The 17,173-nt window shown below is 45.6% G+C and overlaps 1 protein-coding gene across 2 annotated transcripts; it reads left to right on the top strand.

Moving 5' to 3' along the window:
* Positions 1-726: 726 nt before the first annotated feature.
* On the top strand, positions 727-16,886 carry IL2RB (interleukin 2 receptor subunit beta). 2 transcript variants are annotated; one of them, XM_071551722.1, is made up of 10 exons: positions 727-1,013; positions 2,274-2,371; positions 2,702-2,828; positions 4,301-4,436; positions 5,616-5,724; positions 6,166-6,314; positions 6,733-6,919; positions 8,648-8,744; positions 10,557-10,641; positions 12,297-16,886. In XM_071551722.1, exons 2-10 carry the CDS (start codon positions 2,290-2,292, stop codon positions 13,113-13,115), a joined length of 1,791 nt encoding a protein of 596 aa, XP_071407823.1. In that variant the 5' UTR covers positions 727-1,013; positions 2,274-2,289; the 3' UTR covers positions 13,116-16,886. The 2 variants fall into 2 exon arrangements, with proteins under 2 accessions (XP_071407823.1, XP_071407824.1); XM_071551723.1 differs by having other exon boundaries at positions 729-2,371; positions 4,319-4,436.
* Positions 16,887-17,173: the final 287 nt, after the last annotated feature.

The raw sequence follows: 17,173 nt of genomic DNA, 5'->3' as shown, positions 1-17,173 counted from the left end.
GGGGTTATCTGTCTGCAAAGAGGAGGGTACATAAAGCTTTGGAAGAAGGTAGAAATATTTTTTGCACCCTGGTCTGGCCTATTAAACGGACAGGCTATGCCAAACAGGCGTTGTAGCTACTGCGCGGAAGTATTACCTGTCTGGACTAGCTGCAAGGCTCAGGTTGGAGTGAGGCTGCTTGGCTGGGTACAGAGGCTGTGGGATGGGTGTTCTTGTGGTGTCACACCATCTGCAAGTGTGAAGGTGTGCCTCAAACTTGTTCACACTCAGCACTGCCCTCATTCCACTCCTGCTCTGACCCAGGATAGATCCTCTGAAACTGGGGCACTGATGTGAATTCTGGTTTCATTCTAGTGTTTCTCAGGTCAACAACTCAAGTTACTTTTCACAAAGTGGCCCATGGTATTTCTACTGTAGACAGACTCCTGTCCCCTGTTTCAAAGTGATCTGTAAACTTGTGCAGACCCTGAGAGTGAGATGAGTGATCTGTTTGAGTGTCTGAAACAGGAGCTATGGGTCTCTTGCCAGTGTCCCAAGAGGACAGGTCCTTTTTACTCAGTCTTTTGCCTCCCAGCAATGGTTTGAAACTTGTCCCAGTATATCTGAGCTCTGCAAGCTAACACCTGACCCCTCCACCCTTGTTTCTGCACCTATTGCTTTACCAGCAGGAAGTAGGACGTGGTTTGGGGCTTTTTATTCTTGGCCTCACTAGCCTTTTCGATACTTCAGGGCCTTGTCTCAGTCTGACAAGGCGAGCAAGCAGAAGCTTCCTGTGCAAAGGTGAGAGGGAGAAGACAGAGGAAGACCATGCACATATGAGAGGAACAGCTTTGGAGCAGAACTGCTGGTCTGGAGGCACCTTTCCTCTCATGGACATGCACTGAACTATCTGTCTTCAGCCCTCTCCCTTTTTCCCCTCGCCATTCCCATTGACATTCAGAATCTGCCTCCATCCATCCTCACAACCCCAGGGACTCCCTTCATCTGGACCGCTTGCTGACTGGAACTGGAAGGTAAAGGGGGCAATGCCAGCTCTCTCCCACATGGGGGTGGCTGATCTGAAAAGCATCTTAGAAGGAGTTTCAGTCTGACAAACTGAATCTTGCCGTTGGGGAGGGCTGAGCACATATTTATCTCTCTGTCTCTCCACAATCTTCTCAAATCATACCTCACATCTCACAACCACGCCACCCGCTTTCTCTCTCTTTCTCTTTTGTCTGCCAATGCATTGTCGTCATGTTTTTATTCCTCTGAACCTAATCTTTTATCACAATGAGAATTGGTATTATGCCCTTTATAAACCCTCTCTTCCCACTTCTCTGGCAGTCCCAGCAAGGTCCAGCAGGATTCCAACTTGCCTGTCTGGGCTTCAGGTTTGATGAGAGGTGAGGGTGGTTCCTTCTCCTGGGGACAGAGGCAGATCTCAAGGTCCAGGTGTCCAGGTGAATGAGGAGAGAGAGAGAGGCTTGGATGAGAAGTCCGTAAGTCCAGTCTGTCCAATATGGAGCATGATTGTACAGGCTTTGTATGACAAGGAGGCTCCCAGGGTGCCAGAGGTGGTTCGGTGGTGCTACAGTTTCCTAATTGCAAAGCCCAAATTTTCTGATACACCTAAAAGCATGACTCCTTCCAAGGCAGAGCAAGGTCTATTTGCTGAGAATGGTGCTAAGTTTGTGCATGACTATGTAATAGTTTTTGATAAAGTAAAGCTTTCACTTTCTAGAACCTGGTAAATTCTTCTCCCTGATTTCCATCCCCTGTCCCAAACATGCTATTCAAAATCTGCCTCCTAAGCCATGAGCTCTGCAACTAACTTTTGTCAGTTGCATCCAAAGACCCCTCTTACTCAGCAAGCACCTAGTTATCTCAGCCTTAGGGCTTGCCAAAAAAAGAAGCTCTTCAAAGCACAAGCCGGGTGCAGCCAAGACAGCACTCTCTACCTGAGTCAGCAGGGAGCCTGAAACAACACACGCGGTCTGCTGTGCGCTCACTCACACGTTTTCAGAAGGCATGATTCCTGCAAACACCCTATCTGTGCTGCCCTGCGGAGAGTTTCACTGCTGAGCAAAGCACCCAAGGCAGGAAAACAATGAGGTGCTGAGGGAAAAGCACAGACTCCAGAGTGGAAGGCACATGAGTTTCTGAACCTAGAAGACCGGCAGTGGCTTTGAGCCCGGCTGTAGGACAGTGGATGCCTCCTGTAAGATGACATCTTGACATCTTCCTAACTTACATTGCTGAGCTGTGTTGTGGGGGTATCTTCCCTCTTTCAGTGTATCACCAGTACAGATGAAGCCCTCATTGCTGCTTCTGTCTCACCTCTGCCTGTTCCACCTCATGCCTCCCTTGTGGGCATCAGACTCAGCACAAGGTAAGAAGTGATTCCTTTAACTCGAGCCAGGGCATGAGCAGGGCGGGGAGTCAGCCGGAGGCATGTGTGTGCCACAGTAAGTTGCTGTGCAATGTTCTTGTTGTAACATACAGCCAGAGGAGGCTGCAATAGTTGCAGGTCTCTTATGAGCACATTAGCCTCCAAGGACATAAAGAAGTGAGTGGCTCTGCCTTTCTTACCTGTTGGAGTTATCTAGCAGAGAAGTCAGTCTGTAGTTTTCGATGGGGCAGAATTGTTCAGGGTGATAGCTAATGCCAAGCATCCTTGCTAACTGAGCCACATTACTGTCCATCTCTTCTCTGCTGGCAGGCACCTCCAGCCTAACTTGTTGGTATGACTCAAGGGCAGCTCTCTTCTGCGACTGGGACCCAAGCAGGGACCTAGTTGAAGCACCATGTCAGCTAGAGATTTTATCAAATCAAGGTTTTTGCGACAGGTGAGTGACTGGAGAGGGTGAGGAAAGCCAATGTCACTTAACAAAAATGTAGGCTCCCCCACCCCAGGCCACATGTAGTGGAGTTACAATGCTGAGATGCTTCGTATTATCTCTAACCCATGTGGGCTGAGACGCTGGCAGTCACTGTACAGTATTTGTTGTCTGAGAGTCAAAAACTGTCTAGGAAACCCATCTTCCAGCTCCATGACCCTATCTGTGCTCCATTTTTAAAAAAATCCCTCTTCCTTGTTAGCCACCCTCTGGATTGAAAGGCATTTTCAATGGAAAAGGAGGATGTTTAGAGATGGGGGTGGAGAAGTGTGAAGTCATACAGTCTCTTTAGCCATTGCCAGGAAGAGCTGCAATGTTGAACCCTGAGTAACAACAAATGAAGTAAAATATAATCTCCCTTCTCTCCTCTGGCCCTTTCATCTCTCTCAGTTCATGATGTTTTCCTCTCCCATGTGCCTCCCAGCAGAGGGGAGGTGTGGCCAGTACCGCAGTTGGGACTGGCTGAATCTTTGTTAACTCCCAATAGGACATCTCTAGCCAAGAGTCTTACCTGCCTACCCAGGACTTCCCTGGGTGCCTGTCATCAGGAGAGGCTCAATATGATTCTAGCAGCAGATAGTTTCCTTGTCACTGTCATAGAGACACCTCCAACAGGGTTAGATGGGCAAATATATCCTGTGGCTTGATACATGGACCTGGAAAGTTAAAACGTTTTTGTTGCTCCAGCAATGTGAATCACAGAGGCTGGGGTGGGAATTTGGGCTGGATTTGGAATTGTGTCATTGCTTGGCCAAGACCCTAGGACGCCAACTCTCCTCCCTGTGAGGAAGTCCCAGGCCTGATCTGATCTTACAGCTGGAGCAGACACCTGTTAGATACCCCCATCAGCCCTACTGATACTCTCCCACCCTGTCACCCACCATGCCATAGCTCAGCCTAGGCTGTCCAGCCACACGTGTCAGAGCAGAAGAGAGGTCAGGTGTGGAGCTGCCAAGTGCAATGTACAGTTTTGGCTGACTGGAATGTGACCTGGTTCAGAAGGTACATCTCACTCAGTATCTGAGACCCTACAGCACTGTCACTGGTTTGAAGGTGATTTGTAAATCCTAGAGGGGCCAAAATAGACACCTGTTTTCCAGGACTGTGTTGGTGTAGTTGTGGATAGCAGATGTATTTGGACTCTGCATGCACTCTAATATCAACAGGATAAAGAGAGGGTAGGAAGAGGGTTTTGTGAAGTCTTTGCAACTGGAAATCTACCATTATCTTTGGCTTGAAATAACTGGGATGCATTGACACTCCATGTGCCAGCACATAAAATTAGTTTAAGTGATGCAGTGAGGAGAGCAAAAAGGATTAAATCTTTGCTGTAACCTGTTTAGCAAATACTGGGCTGCAAAATGCTTTGAAAGCCCTTTAGTGTTACGTAATGTTTGACTAAATACAAAACAACCTCCCAGCTCACTGGAGTTCTCTAGCTTGAATCTTAGGTCATCTCCGTTACCCAAAAAAACCAAGAAGGACTGTGAATTACGCAAGGCAGAACATGGGACAGGACTGAGGAGATGCACCAAGACCTTCAGTCAAGACAATAATGTGAGTAATTCATTTGGGATATCCTGGGTAATGATAAGGTGGAAAGGATTTGTATGTATTTTTGGGTGTATAAACAGCGTGACACTCAGGAGCAGTATAAAAAACCCAAACCTAATCCCTGACTCCAGTTCTGGAGTTGGGCTTGGTGTTGTGTGTTGTTGATATGCATTGCTCCTGGGGGTTCCACTGCAGGAGTTATTGGCTTCATTGTGAGCTGGGCCATGCTGTCCTAACCATGCAGAAGAGATGCGGGACAGACAGATCATATGCAGTGTCCCATGTCTCAGTTCTGTGGGTTTGGCCCCAATCCCTTCCTCTGAGGAGGGATGGATATCACCACCAGCTCTGAAGTCCTCTCTTGATCTCATTTTCCTTGAAGAGGTCAATATAATTTTCCAGATCATTAACTACTGTAGAGTCTGGTTAGATGTGCCAAATGCAAGATGCAAAAGCAACACATCACTGGAACTAATTGCAATGCAAACCTTCTAACTATTATTCTTTATTTAAATCAGTCTCATTTTAGACTCATTATGTACTTCCTTCAATCATATCCAGAGTTACTGCAGTCCCTGTGATTTCAGAAAATACCCACCCAAATATGAGCTAATTCTCCTTATTGATAAAGTCACAACCAGTTCTAATGACAGACAAGCTTTCTTACATTTGCATATCATGCGCAAAGACAAATTGCAGGGTTGGTAAATAGTTCCAAAATCTTTTCTTTCTAATCAAGCTAATTTCCCTATTGCTTATTCAATACTGTATGATGCATGTGGCCCTTCAGTATCATTGCATTTCAAGTGTAACATTTAATACTAATGTAGTTTCAATCTCATCAGTGAACATAAAAGGATTTAGCAAAATTAATTTTTCTCAATAAATGTCATTCATACAGAGTACCTTTTTTGCTGCTTAGTCAGCACATACAGCAATCTTAGCAAACTAGCACATCACATTATTTTGTGCCCTTCCTGCCAAGAAACAAAAAATATCCAACTACATGTAGTATAAATCTTTGGTTCCTCACTCACCACTGAGGTTTATGCCTTTCAGCCACATATATCTTCCATATTTATTGTCAAGTATTCCTAAACATCTTATACATAGGTCATGCTTTGAAATTTGAATGCTTATTCATGAGGCTTCATTGTCATTAGTGGTTAATTTTCCTTGCAGACTCAATGCTTCACCAGTTCAGACCGTCTTGCCATGTCTGTCCTTTGCTGGATTGGAGAGAATAAGTCTATACCTGTGCAAATAGAAAATTTCAGTCCACTTGCAAATAGTGAGTACTCGTCTGTCTTCCAGTCTCTGAAGCTTCCCCATGAAAGGATAGCTAATTTCTCTTTCCCATCCACCCCTATGCAATACCCATAGCTGATTTTAAGCTTGTGTCTTTTGCTTGTCCCCTGCTACAATGAGCACAAGGGAACCACCATCTGTCTTCCCAGCTATGCTCCATTTCTATCCATACAATTGCCATGTGGATTTCCCCTGCAAGATAGGATGCTTGGCCTCATGGATTGATTGCACTGACTGCAGGGACCACTCTCACAGGCTCACAGGAGCAGCTGCCTTTACAGCAGTCCAGAGGCAACAGGCCTTTTACAGTCAGTGACAGTGGGGTAAAAGGAGGAACAGAGACCAATTCCCTCATGGGGCTGGGACTTGATGTCCTGCTTTGGACAGAGTGAAGATATCAGCCCTGCTTGTTCTCTCTTTCCAGTAAAGCTGAGGCCTCCAGAAAATCTTCATCTGGTTAACATAACTGAAAACACCTCCAACTTAACATGGAGCCTTAATATTTCTTCTCACTATTTGAATGGGGAGCGGGAATACCAAGTGCGGTACCGAAACACGAGTCAGTCCTGGGAGGTGAGTAGAGTGGGATACTGGACCTGTTACCGTATGAATCCTGTTCTGTTTATATCACCCAAGACTTGTTCCTGGACATCCTCTCAGGATGAAACCAGTTTTGGTGAAGCTGGAGAGAGGATGACACCCCCCACTCTTTTATCTGTGTCACCTGCTGCTAGTGTTTGGTGATGACAAGGAGGCAGATGGGGATCCTATTTTACTTAGTGCTGTCACAAAAAAATTCAGACAGTTCCAGGACAGACCTGACAGGGATGAAAAAAAACAAAGTGAAGAAAAATTTTCCTCCAGAGTAAAAAAAACAGTGAACAAGGTGTAGGAATTTGAGGCAGATCTTCTCTCAGACCCTTGGAAAAGATGGGTACATGAGGCTGTAAACCAGAGTGTTGATGATGTTCTAAATTTGTCCTACTCCCAGGAAGCCACAAACTTGCCCATTGAACATGACCAGATGTGGGCAAATTTTGAGAGACTTTCACCCAACTCGAAATATGAGGCAGCTGTCCGTGCAAGGCCAAGTGCTAGAAGTATCTGCAAAGGTGTGTGGAGTGATTGGAGCAAGCCAGTACTGTGGAGGACACATGCTGACCATAAGGATCAACCAGGTAGTCTAACTTGGAGGGGAAAATGGGAACTTGGGGAAAACAAGGTAGAAGCACTGAAGCAGGCTGAGAAGCTGATGAAAAGATGGGTAGGAAGAACTGTGTTGACCAAAGAGCAGTAGAAAGGTTGGAAACAACCTGTCCCCCCTAATCAATTAGGTCAGACCAGCTCAGCAGTGCTTAAGGGCAAAGATCCCCAGACCCCAACAAAGCCCCTCTGACTTCCAGAAGCCAGGCAAAATCCATGAAGTGTAAATCAGGGACTGCTACCCCAGAGCGATAAGTCCAGATGTCTGACCTGCAGAAGCAGTGGCCAGTACTGGCATTTTCCCAGATACTAATGTTACCTAGTTATTTACACTCAGCTCCCTAAAAAGGCTTAGTTCATTGGAAGTATTGATCAGTGACATGCAGCAAAATACAGCGAAACAGCTCTCAGCTCCTGAATTGAACACCTGAGCCTAAGAAGCAAAGTCTCATGAAGAATGGAAGATACAGTCCCTCTCAAAAAGATCTGCTGAAACTTGCATTAGTCGCTGCATGAACCTCCAGCCGTGAAAGATAGTGCCCTTCGATGAGTCACAGACTGTGGTCTCCATTTTTTTTCCAGATTAAGCAGATAGATGTTATTCCTTCTCATGTCGCCCCCACTCTGCCCCTGCTCAAGCCCTCCCTGTTGTGCCTAGTGCTGGTATAAACAGAGGATCTATGTTTAGAAAGGGCACTATGTTGCTGTGGCAATCAAATTTTGACAGTGTGTGATGTCAGTGAATAGGATACAGCCGCAACCAGTTGTCATAGCAACCAAGACCCAAAGATAACCAGGATACCAGAGGCAGAGGAGACAAAGTGATCTGAGTAGCATTTCAAGGACAAGCAAAGAATGTACTAAAAATGTCTCCTCCTTCTTTTATTTTTCTCTGCTTCCTCAAAACTACTCCAGAGATATTCTGCATACCCATACCAAGGGACACAAGGGATGGAAATCAGGGGTAGGCAGGGAAAACAGGAACCAGAATAGTAAGACCAAACAAAGGTGTACTGGGGAGATACGTATGAAAGAGACAGATTAGGAAAAGTTTGAGATGGTGCCAAATAAGCTTGAGGAGTGCTGGCATCCCTGGCACTGTGGGAACTCAGTCTCTTTCTCCTAACCCTACAATCCAAGTACTGAAATCTGGTGTAAAGTTCTAACTTTCCTAGTCTCCTAAAGCTTTCCTACACTTCTCTACAGAAAGAAGCCAACCCCTAACTTTCTCTTTGTCCTCCTTCCTACTCAGAGAACCCCATGACTCTGTCTCCCCCACTGACTCATAATGCTGTTTCAAGCCTCCAATCCCACTTTAGGTGGTTTTAGGAGTCGTTGCTTTCCTTTGCAATGAGACAGTTTGATGGAACACTTCAAACAGAAGACTGTAGTACCTTATCTGTAGCAACCCCTAGTGGTGGTGCTGTTATGAACAGGGGGTTCAAGCCGTTCAGCACAAATTATCTGTTAGCAATGCTTAGACTCTGAAACCCATATCAGATCAAAGGCGTCCCACACAACAGAGCAGAACTCATGTATATGACCTGTATATTTTAGTTCTATATAATATTATAAGATTATATAAAATTATAACAAAGGCTTGCTTTGATCATGTTGAACAGCCATGAAAGGGCTGCAGCTTCTAGCTCCAGAATCCTGGTTAAATTTTCACAGCAATTTCCTTGCTCTTTCCCATCTTGCAGAAACATCTCATCCAGTCCTGCCAGCTCTTATAGTGAGCACTTTCATCTTCGTGATCATTGGGACTGCCTTCCTTATTAACTTACGGACTCTGAAATGGTAAATGAGAAACAAGTTTTCATCTCTGTTCCTCTCCTTAGTATCTCATGTGTATTCTAAAAACCTGGGTTATTTTTCACTTGGCATTAGTCAAGGTAGAGATGACTTTGAAATATGGTTTATAGGCCAATCTTTAGAGGCTGACACTTGCCTGGGGAGATATATCACCACCCAAGATTTTGTGGTTTCACCACCATCATCATATCATGCCATGTTCCTGTGTCATGATGACATGCCCTGGCTAAATTTAAAATGGCTATCTCAGCACATCTGCCACCTAGAGTTTAGCATGGTGTTTCCTGGCAGGGATGCATCAAAATTACTTCTTCAGGTCACTGGGTTGAGCATTCATTCTCTCAGTAACAATGACCAAGCAAGCCTAGGTATCTCTACTTTCTGATTTGAACACTCCAGCAAGAGTGCAAGCAGGGCATGATGACATTTGTCTGCAGGCAAAACTCCTGAATAGAGTAAAATTCTTCTTCTCTGTGGTCTGTGTAGTCCTCACACACTGATAAACCTCTGTATGATGCTTCAAAGACCTCTTTGCCAGTGTTTCTACCCAGACACTGCTTTTATTCAGGACTGAAGGTGTCTCACAAGGTTACCCCATGCAATAATAGGGACGGTGGTTTGTCAGCAGGATGAGTTTAGAAATAGCTACAGGTTTTCCAGTCTCAGGGGCAAATGAGGGCAATGTCAGGGGCAAAGAAGCAGGGTGCTGATGTTTGTGATAGGGAGCAAGGAGAAATATTCTCAGGGATGAAGCAGCAGACCATGGATTATTTCTCTGCAAGGAAAGACAGAGAACCATGTGGAAGGAAGATAGATAATGAGAAAGTCACTGGTAACTGTTTTACCCTGAGTCATAACACAAAGGTGAGGAAGTGCTAGCACAGAGAGAGTTAAAAAGGTCTCCTTTCTCCACAAAGTATAATTAACCTAGGGGAATTGAATGGAGAATACTGCTGAGGTAAGATGCAAGGAAAGTTTAGACATGCATGAATAAAAATAGCATCTGTAATGATGTAAGGTAGTTTATATGCAAGAACTAGGAAATTCTGATGCTTCAGAGAGTACACTATTCACCTCCAGAGATCAGGAGGGTCTTTCCTAAGAGCAAAGGTTCAGCAAAGAGATGACAGGATCAGTCAAACTCTCTGAGGAACATAGGAGCAGATTAGATCACTTCATGTTGCCGCAGGATGACAACACACTGGTTCCAGTAAAGCAGAGGCCTCTGGACTTATGCAAGGCATACTTACTCAGATGGCTTGCACAGCCAGTGTGCCCCAGCTATACCATGCAGCATCCTGCTAAGAGGGCAGAGCTGTGGCAGAGCTTTCCCAGTGAAGGTCCTGCTCAGGTCAGGTGGTCCACCAAGTCACTGTGGTCGCAGCAAAGCAAAGAAGGGGCAGCTCACAGCAGCTGGAGCTTAGAAACAAGGGAGACTTGCTCAGCTAGTCATCAGAACAGGGGCTTAAGGGTGCAGGTAGAGAGGTTAAAGTCACCAGCCAAGACAGAGAAGAAACCAGTGAAGTGTTGGCAGTCCTTCCCCAAGGAAAAGGCTGAGAGCAAGGTATTTTCCAATGCCAGGTTTAACTGCCTTGTCTCTAAATCTCTTATTGCTCAGCTACTGCACATCAGACCACTCAAGACCAAGGACAGCAGTCAGGCTTGTTCTTATTTTACCTCTCCCCCCTGCCAGGCTGGTACCTATGAGTTGCAATGGGCTCTCCTACTCATCTACAGTAACAGAGTGATCGGGATCAGGCCCTACTTCATTTGTCCTTCTCTTTCTCTTTTCTCAAGGTTTAAGAAGATCCTGAAGATTCACATCCCAGACCCTGAGAAGTTCTTTCCCCCACTCATTTCAGTTCATGGAGGTGACATTCAGGTATCAGACTGGGGATGGAACCATGTGGTTAGGAGGTAGAAAAGAAGGGAAGGAGTGTCCAGTGGTACATGCCCAAGACAGATAGCCTGTCAGACCTACACATGCACACATGACATATGTCCCTGTAGCACCAGCTGCTGGGTTCTAGGCTTGAGTTCTATTTTCTGGCCTTCTAAAACCCGACACTCAGCTGAGGCATCTTGAATTACAGAACCAAGAAATGACAAACTATGCAAACCTCAGCACCCTGCTCCCCTAATGGGCAGCCTGAGAGAAAACAAGGGACCTGAAGGAGGGAGCTTGGCCTCTGAAGATCCCCTTCCATCCTGTTTTGGTGCCACCCTGCCTGCCCTAGGCTGCCCAGCTCTTCCCCAGCTTTCCTGCTGTTATCCCCACCTCCTAGTCGTGACCTTTTCCTCTGTTCCTAATGTGAATTGCCATCACACTGGATGGCTTTTAGCTAATTTCTGCATTCTTACCTCTTTCCCTTGTTTTTCCACTCCTCTTTTTGCCCTTTCCCTAGTCTCTCTGTGAGTATGGGCAGCTGCAAGGAGATAATTATCATTCTATGCACTGTTAAAGGGAGTGTCAGATGCAAGACGTGGGAGGTGGTTCCAACGGGCACTTTGCTTTAGGAAGGATGGAAATAAACTGCAGAGGGTCCAGACACAGCAAAGCTTTGAAAAAGCCTAAGTGCAAAAAGCCTTAGAAAGCCTGTAAAGTAGGGGGACAGGTACGTGCAGCACTGAAGACATTTTGTCAGTGCAGCAAGTACTTGAAATTTTTGCTTTATGGGCCATAAAGGCAATGAAGTTGGATGTCATCAAAACCAGTTTATTTTTAAGGATAATGATGCACTGCAAGATGTCAGTCATGATGAATGTGGAAATTAGGCACAAGGGGCCTGGAAGAGCACTTTAGACAAGAAATTTGTATATGGCCTTGTAGATGTATCAGAAACTGGTTCAGCACTGAGGAATAGATTGCATGAGATGCACCTCACTGTTTTTTATGTTTCCACCTTCATTTCATCTTACGGTCTTTTAAGGGTTTTTTCTTCCTTTTTTTTTTCCTTCCTTTTAGTTTAGTTCTCCATCTTCCCCTCCCTGCTCCAGAAATCTTAAAACATAGGCTTATGAGATCCACTCTTGATTTCAAAGTGACAGAAAGATATAGTCTCTCTGACAATCCTGCAGATGAGACATCATGAATGTGAATTTCCCTTCCCACAACTGTCCAGTAACTTGTGCTTGGACAGAGAACAGGTCACTTGATTGTGGTCACTCAGAAGAATCATAGAATCATAGAATCAAATGGGTTGGAAAAGACCTTTGAGATCATCAAGTCCAACCTTGGTCCAACTTCAGTCCATTTACTAGATCATGGCACTCAGTGCCACATCCAATCTCAGTTTAAAAACCTCCAGGGATGGTGGATTCACTGGGCAGGCCATTCCAATGCCTGATTACTCTCTCTATAAAGAACTTTTTTCTGATATCCAACTTAAATTTCCCCTGGCAGAGCTTGAGCCCATGCCCCCTTGTCCTATTGCTGACTGCCTTTTATTGCTGAAACCTTTGGTTCCTTCCTGAGTACTATATTTTGGGTGTCACAATATCTCAATCTCTCTCTCTCCTGTGTTTCTTCCCAATCAGAAATGGCTCTCCTCCCCATTCTCTACATCTTCCTTCTGCGTGAACAGCACAGTCCCGGAGATCTCTGTGCTTGAGGTGATGCAGAAGAATGACCAGGAATCCCACTTTCTACTTTCCAAGGGAACCTTGACTCCTGATCCTACCTTGGAAACCAGTGTCCAGTCTGTATCCAGCTGCTTCACCAACCAAGGCTACTTCTTCTTCCACCTTTCCAACTCCTTTGAGATTGAGCCCTGCCAGGTCTACTTCACCTACGAGCCTTTCACCCAAGAGGGCAGTGGCAGCAAGGATGGCAAGTCTTACCATGCTCTCTCCTCCCCAGACCTCTGCACACTGGCAGAGGACATGACTGTGTTGCCCCAGAACTTTCACTGTACCAAGGCAACCCAGGGCTTCCAAAAGAGTTCCTTCACGAAAGAGACAGAAGGTGAAGCCCAGCAAGCCATGGCTATTTCTGGGGCTCTCCAGTCAACTGAAGGCACCTCACCAACACCAGTTCTGAAACAGGATGAGAAGGTGATGGACAAAGCAGTTTCACAACCTTCTGAGGTCCTGTGCCAGTTGGACACTGACTTTCCTGACCCACCGGACCTGCATGACAGTAATAACATTGATGCAGTGGAGGGGAGGGGGAAGGCAGATCCTCCAACTGACCCCTGTACACCAGCAGCCAATGCTACCTCTTCTTTATCCCAGTCTCCACCTCTAAGACAGGATGAGGACCCATGCAAAACAGCCTTCTCCAGCCAGGTCCCAAACACAGGTGCCTACCTTTCTCTGAAGGACCTCCAAAGCCAGTATAGCCATTGTTCTGTTTAGAATCAGTAAGGAGGAAACTCAAAGACAGTGAAGGCCACTTCTGCAGGGAGGGATAGATTGACAGTTTTTCTATTCAGAACATGAACGTGACTTCAGTAGCAAACCCATTGGGACTGCTCATTAATGAGGCTGGAGAACACAGGCCAACAAGGACTCATCTTCATAAGTGAACCTGGTTTTCTGTCTCTGATGGTATTAGAAACTCCTTCCCATTCTGCTCAAGTGACACCCCCAACCACATCAGCTTGTTTTTTCCTTCCCAGACCCCAGCAGGAGGCTCTGCCACCATTTCCATGCTCTGCATCTTGGTGTAAAATAGCACTCAGTTCTGAGGCTGAGCAGGCATATGGTCCATTTGCCTTATCCTAGCCTAGAAACCTCTAATGGGAGGGAGAAATGCCTGAAGAGGTGCATATGAGATTTTGTATGGGGAACAATAGCACTGCCAGTCAGTGCTGGGGCCAATGATGAAATGGATAAAGACATCTCTTCCTGACTGATCAAGGGTGTGATTTTTTTAGTATGATGTCCCCACTTCATGTTTTAATTGGAGATTACATTCTAAACTAATCAATCCAGCTTTAGACTCAAGTCTCCAAGGTCAGCTCAGAGCCACAACTGTGTCAGCTGTCTGAGCAACACAGTGTGAAAAAGCAATCCCCATTACTGGGTTAAAAATACTGGGGAAATCCCCTCCCCCTCTTTCTTTCCTCTAGCTCTGATAATGGTAGTAAAAAGAACTCACACAATTTCCCATTCTTGCTACAATATTTTTCACGAAATCGAAAACCTCTCTGCCCTTCTGGCAAACTACAGTTACTTGACAATGATAAGCTGATTGCAGAATAGTTCATCCCACATCCTGTATTAGTGGAAAACATCACAACAGTGCTGCCCATTCCTTCCATTGCTCAAGAGAAACCATCGCCTAATTTGTGGCAAAGACGCAGTGAATGAGCCCAGAAAACTAACCCACGAATCAGCAGCTTTGCTGAAAAGAAAACTTCAATCCACTCATAAAGAATGGAGGTAGCACAGACTTTGTTTTTCTTTTTTCCTCTACATGCACTTATCTGGGTTAAGAAAAAGCAACATACCACAGAGGAAAGGTGGCAATGCAAAGAGAGACAAGTTGATCTGGCTACATCTATCCCTGTATTCAACATCTGTACCATCTGTCCACTTTCTTGTCATATTTCTGGACTTTTCAGCAGTGGGAAAATATCAGCCCTGTGCTAAGAGTTCTTGGAGTTTCTCTAAGAGTTCTTCTAAGAGTTTTTATACCAAAAAGCTCAAGGATATTGAACTCATTAGTACTTGTCACACCTCTGAGTGTCAACTAGAACTAATTCTTTCCTATCTCTGTCTGTGCAAGCATCAAGCTTCCACTTCATCCTGGTCCTACACTGTTACCTGACCTTGCATTATGCATCCTGAATGTCATTAGGAGTCCCAGCTAAAGGGTCACCCACTGGCTTGGATTTCCCCTCAAAAGAGCTGCTCAAAGTCTGCTTGTAGCTGAGAGGGCTATGGGAACTGTACCTCTCCTCTCATCAGCTTCTTCACCATCTGTTTCAAGACATGGACTGCTTCATTGTCTCCAGGAGACAACAGGTGAAGAAAACCCTTCAGCTTCCCAGATAAGGAAGCACAAGGCGTTCCCAGCAGTTTCATGTACTATGAGAACCCTTGCCCTAGATGAACAATTTGCTATCTTACATTGGCCAAGGATCCTAGTTGCACTCATAGGTGTCTTGTCCCCATGTAGATCTTCATAAGTTTCAATTTTTCTTCATAGAATCATAGACTCATTAAGGTTGAAAAAGACCTCTGAGATCATCAAGTCCAACCTTTGACTGAATACTACCATGCTTACTAAACCATATCGCAAAATGCCATGTGTACTTGTTTTCTGAACACTTCAGAGATTGTGACTCCAGCACTTCCCTAGGGAGCCTATTCCAGTGTTTAACCACTCTACCAGTGAACAGATTTTTCCTGATATTCAACTTGAACTTCCCCTGGTGTGACTTGAGGCCATTTCCTCTTGACCTATCACTTGTTTCCTGGGAGAAGAGACCAACATCCACCTCGCCACAACTGCTTTCATGTAGTTGTAGAAAGCATAAGGGTCTTCCTTGAGCCTTCTTTACTCCAGGCTAAACAACTCCAGGCTAAATAACTCCACCTCCCTCAGCTGCTCCTCATAAGACTTGTGCTCCAGAGCCTTCACTAACTTTGTTGCACTTCAGTGAACATGTTCCAGCACCTCAGTGTTTTTCTTGTAGTGAGGATTGGACACAATGCTCAAGGTGCAGCCTCACCAATGCCGAGTACAGAGTGACAAATCCCTTTTGTAGTCCTGCTGGCCACACTATATCTGATACAGGCCAGGATGCCATTGTCCTTCTTGGCCATTTGGGCATGCTGCTGGCTTATGTTGAGCGAGCTGTCAACAAACATCCACAGACCCTTTTCCTTCTGGGGAGTTTTCCAACCACTCTTCCTCAAGTCTGTAACACTGCATGGGGTTGTTGTGACCCAAGCGCAGGACACAGCACTTCATCTGGTTGAATCTCATGCAATTGGCCTCAGCCCATCAATACAGCCTGTCCAAATCCCCTTGTAGAGCTTTCCTATCCTCCAGCAGATCAACACTCCCAGCCAACTTGGTATCATCTGCACACTGACTGAGGGAGACCTCGATCCTCTCATCCAGGTCATTGATAAAGATATTAAACAGGACTGGCCCCAACACTGAGCCTTGTCGAACACCACTTGTGACCAGCTGCAAATTGGATTTAAAGCCATTCACCACAACTCTTTGGGCTTGGCCATCCAGCCAGGTTTTACCCAGCAAAGAGTACACATATCTACACCATGGGCTGCCAGTTTCTCCAGCAAAATGCTGTAGGAGACAGTGCAAAAGGCAAGGCTTTACTAAGGTTTAGGTGGACAACATCCACAGCCTTTCCTTCTTTTACCAAGCAAGTCACCTCATCATAGAAGGAAATCAAATCTCTCAGGCAGGAGCTTCCTTTCTTAAACCTGTGCTGGCTGGGCCTGATCCCCTGGTTGTCCTGCATGTGCCACACGATGGCACTCAAGGTGACCTGCTCCATGACCTTTTCTGGCACCAAGGACAGGTTGACAGGCATGTAGTTCCATGGATCTTCATTAGGGCCCTTTTTGTAGATGGGTGTCACACTGGCTAACTTCTTGTCACCTGGGACCTACCTGGTTAGCCCGTACAGCTGCTAAATTGTGGAGGGTGGCTTGGTGAGCCTTTTCACCAGCTATCTAAGTACCCTTGGGTGTATGCCACCTGGCCACATAGACTTGTGAGTGTCTAAGTGGCACAGCTGGTCACTAACTATTTCCCCCTGGATTATAGGGAGTTTATTCTGCTCCCTGTCTATGTCTGCCATCTCAAGGGGCTGGGTACCCTGAGTACATCTGGTCTTTCTGTTAAAGACTGAGGAAAAGAAGGCATTAAGTAGCTCAGCCTCATCCTTGGTGGCAATACTTCCCTTCCACATCAAATAAAATGGAATTTCACCTTGACCCTCTTTTTGTTATTAATGTATTTGTAAAAACATTTTTGTTATCTCTTATTACAGTGACTAGGTTGAGCTCTAGCTGGGCTTTCTGCTTTCTAATTTTCTTTCTGCATGGCCAAATGACATCCTTGTACTCTTCCTGAGTACATCTTGCTGCTAAGATGAGTACAAAAGAAAAGGCTTGCCTCTTTGTAAATAAACAAAATATTAAGGAATCTACTGTGTCTTTCTGTCCTTTTGGGTGGGGGAAAACAATTAACAGCTTTTTTAAATAGACAATGAGGTAAAGGTCTGCTTGGACCAATATACCTTTAGCTCTCCTTCCTGCTCCCTTCCCTAAGGGACTCAGCCGCCTAAAAGAGAAAGCAGAATTGGAGGTGATCCTGCTGCAAGCCCCTGAGGACCATCCTGCTGGCTCAGTAATTTTCTGCCCCCCCTTGTGAAAGTGTTGACAGCTTTCACAGCCATGCAGGGTGTGAATGTGTGACACACTGCGGC

The sequence above is a fragment of the Pithys albifrons genome, chromosome 3 (genome assembly GCF_047495875.1).
Source record: "Pithys albifrons albifrons isolate INPA30051 chromosome 3, PitAlb_v1, whole genome shotgun sequence".
Taxonomy (NCBI): domain Eukaryota; kingdom Metazoa; phylum Chordata; class Aves; order Passeriformes; family Thamnophilidae; genus Pithys; species Pithys albifrons.
The sequence above is the reverse complement of the archived record's forward strand: the minus strand, read 5'-3'. Positions and strand labels throughout refer to the sequence as shown.

Excerpts from the sequence above, each read along its gene's own strand:
- IL2RB (XM_071551722.1), top strand. The coding sequence starts at position 2,290 with ATGAAGCCCTCATTGCTGCTTCTGTCTCACCTCTGCCTGTTCCACCTC. Across the intron at positions 2,829-4,300 it reads AATCAAGGTTTTTGCGACAG|CTCACTGGAGTTCTCTAGCT; the intron begins GTGAGTGACTGG and ends ACAACCTCCCAG. Across the intron at positions 10,642-12,296 it reads TTCATGGAGGTGACATTCAG|AAATGGCTCTCCTCCCCATT; the intron begins GTATCAGACTGG and ends CTTCCCAATCAG.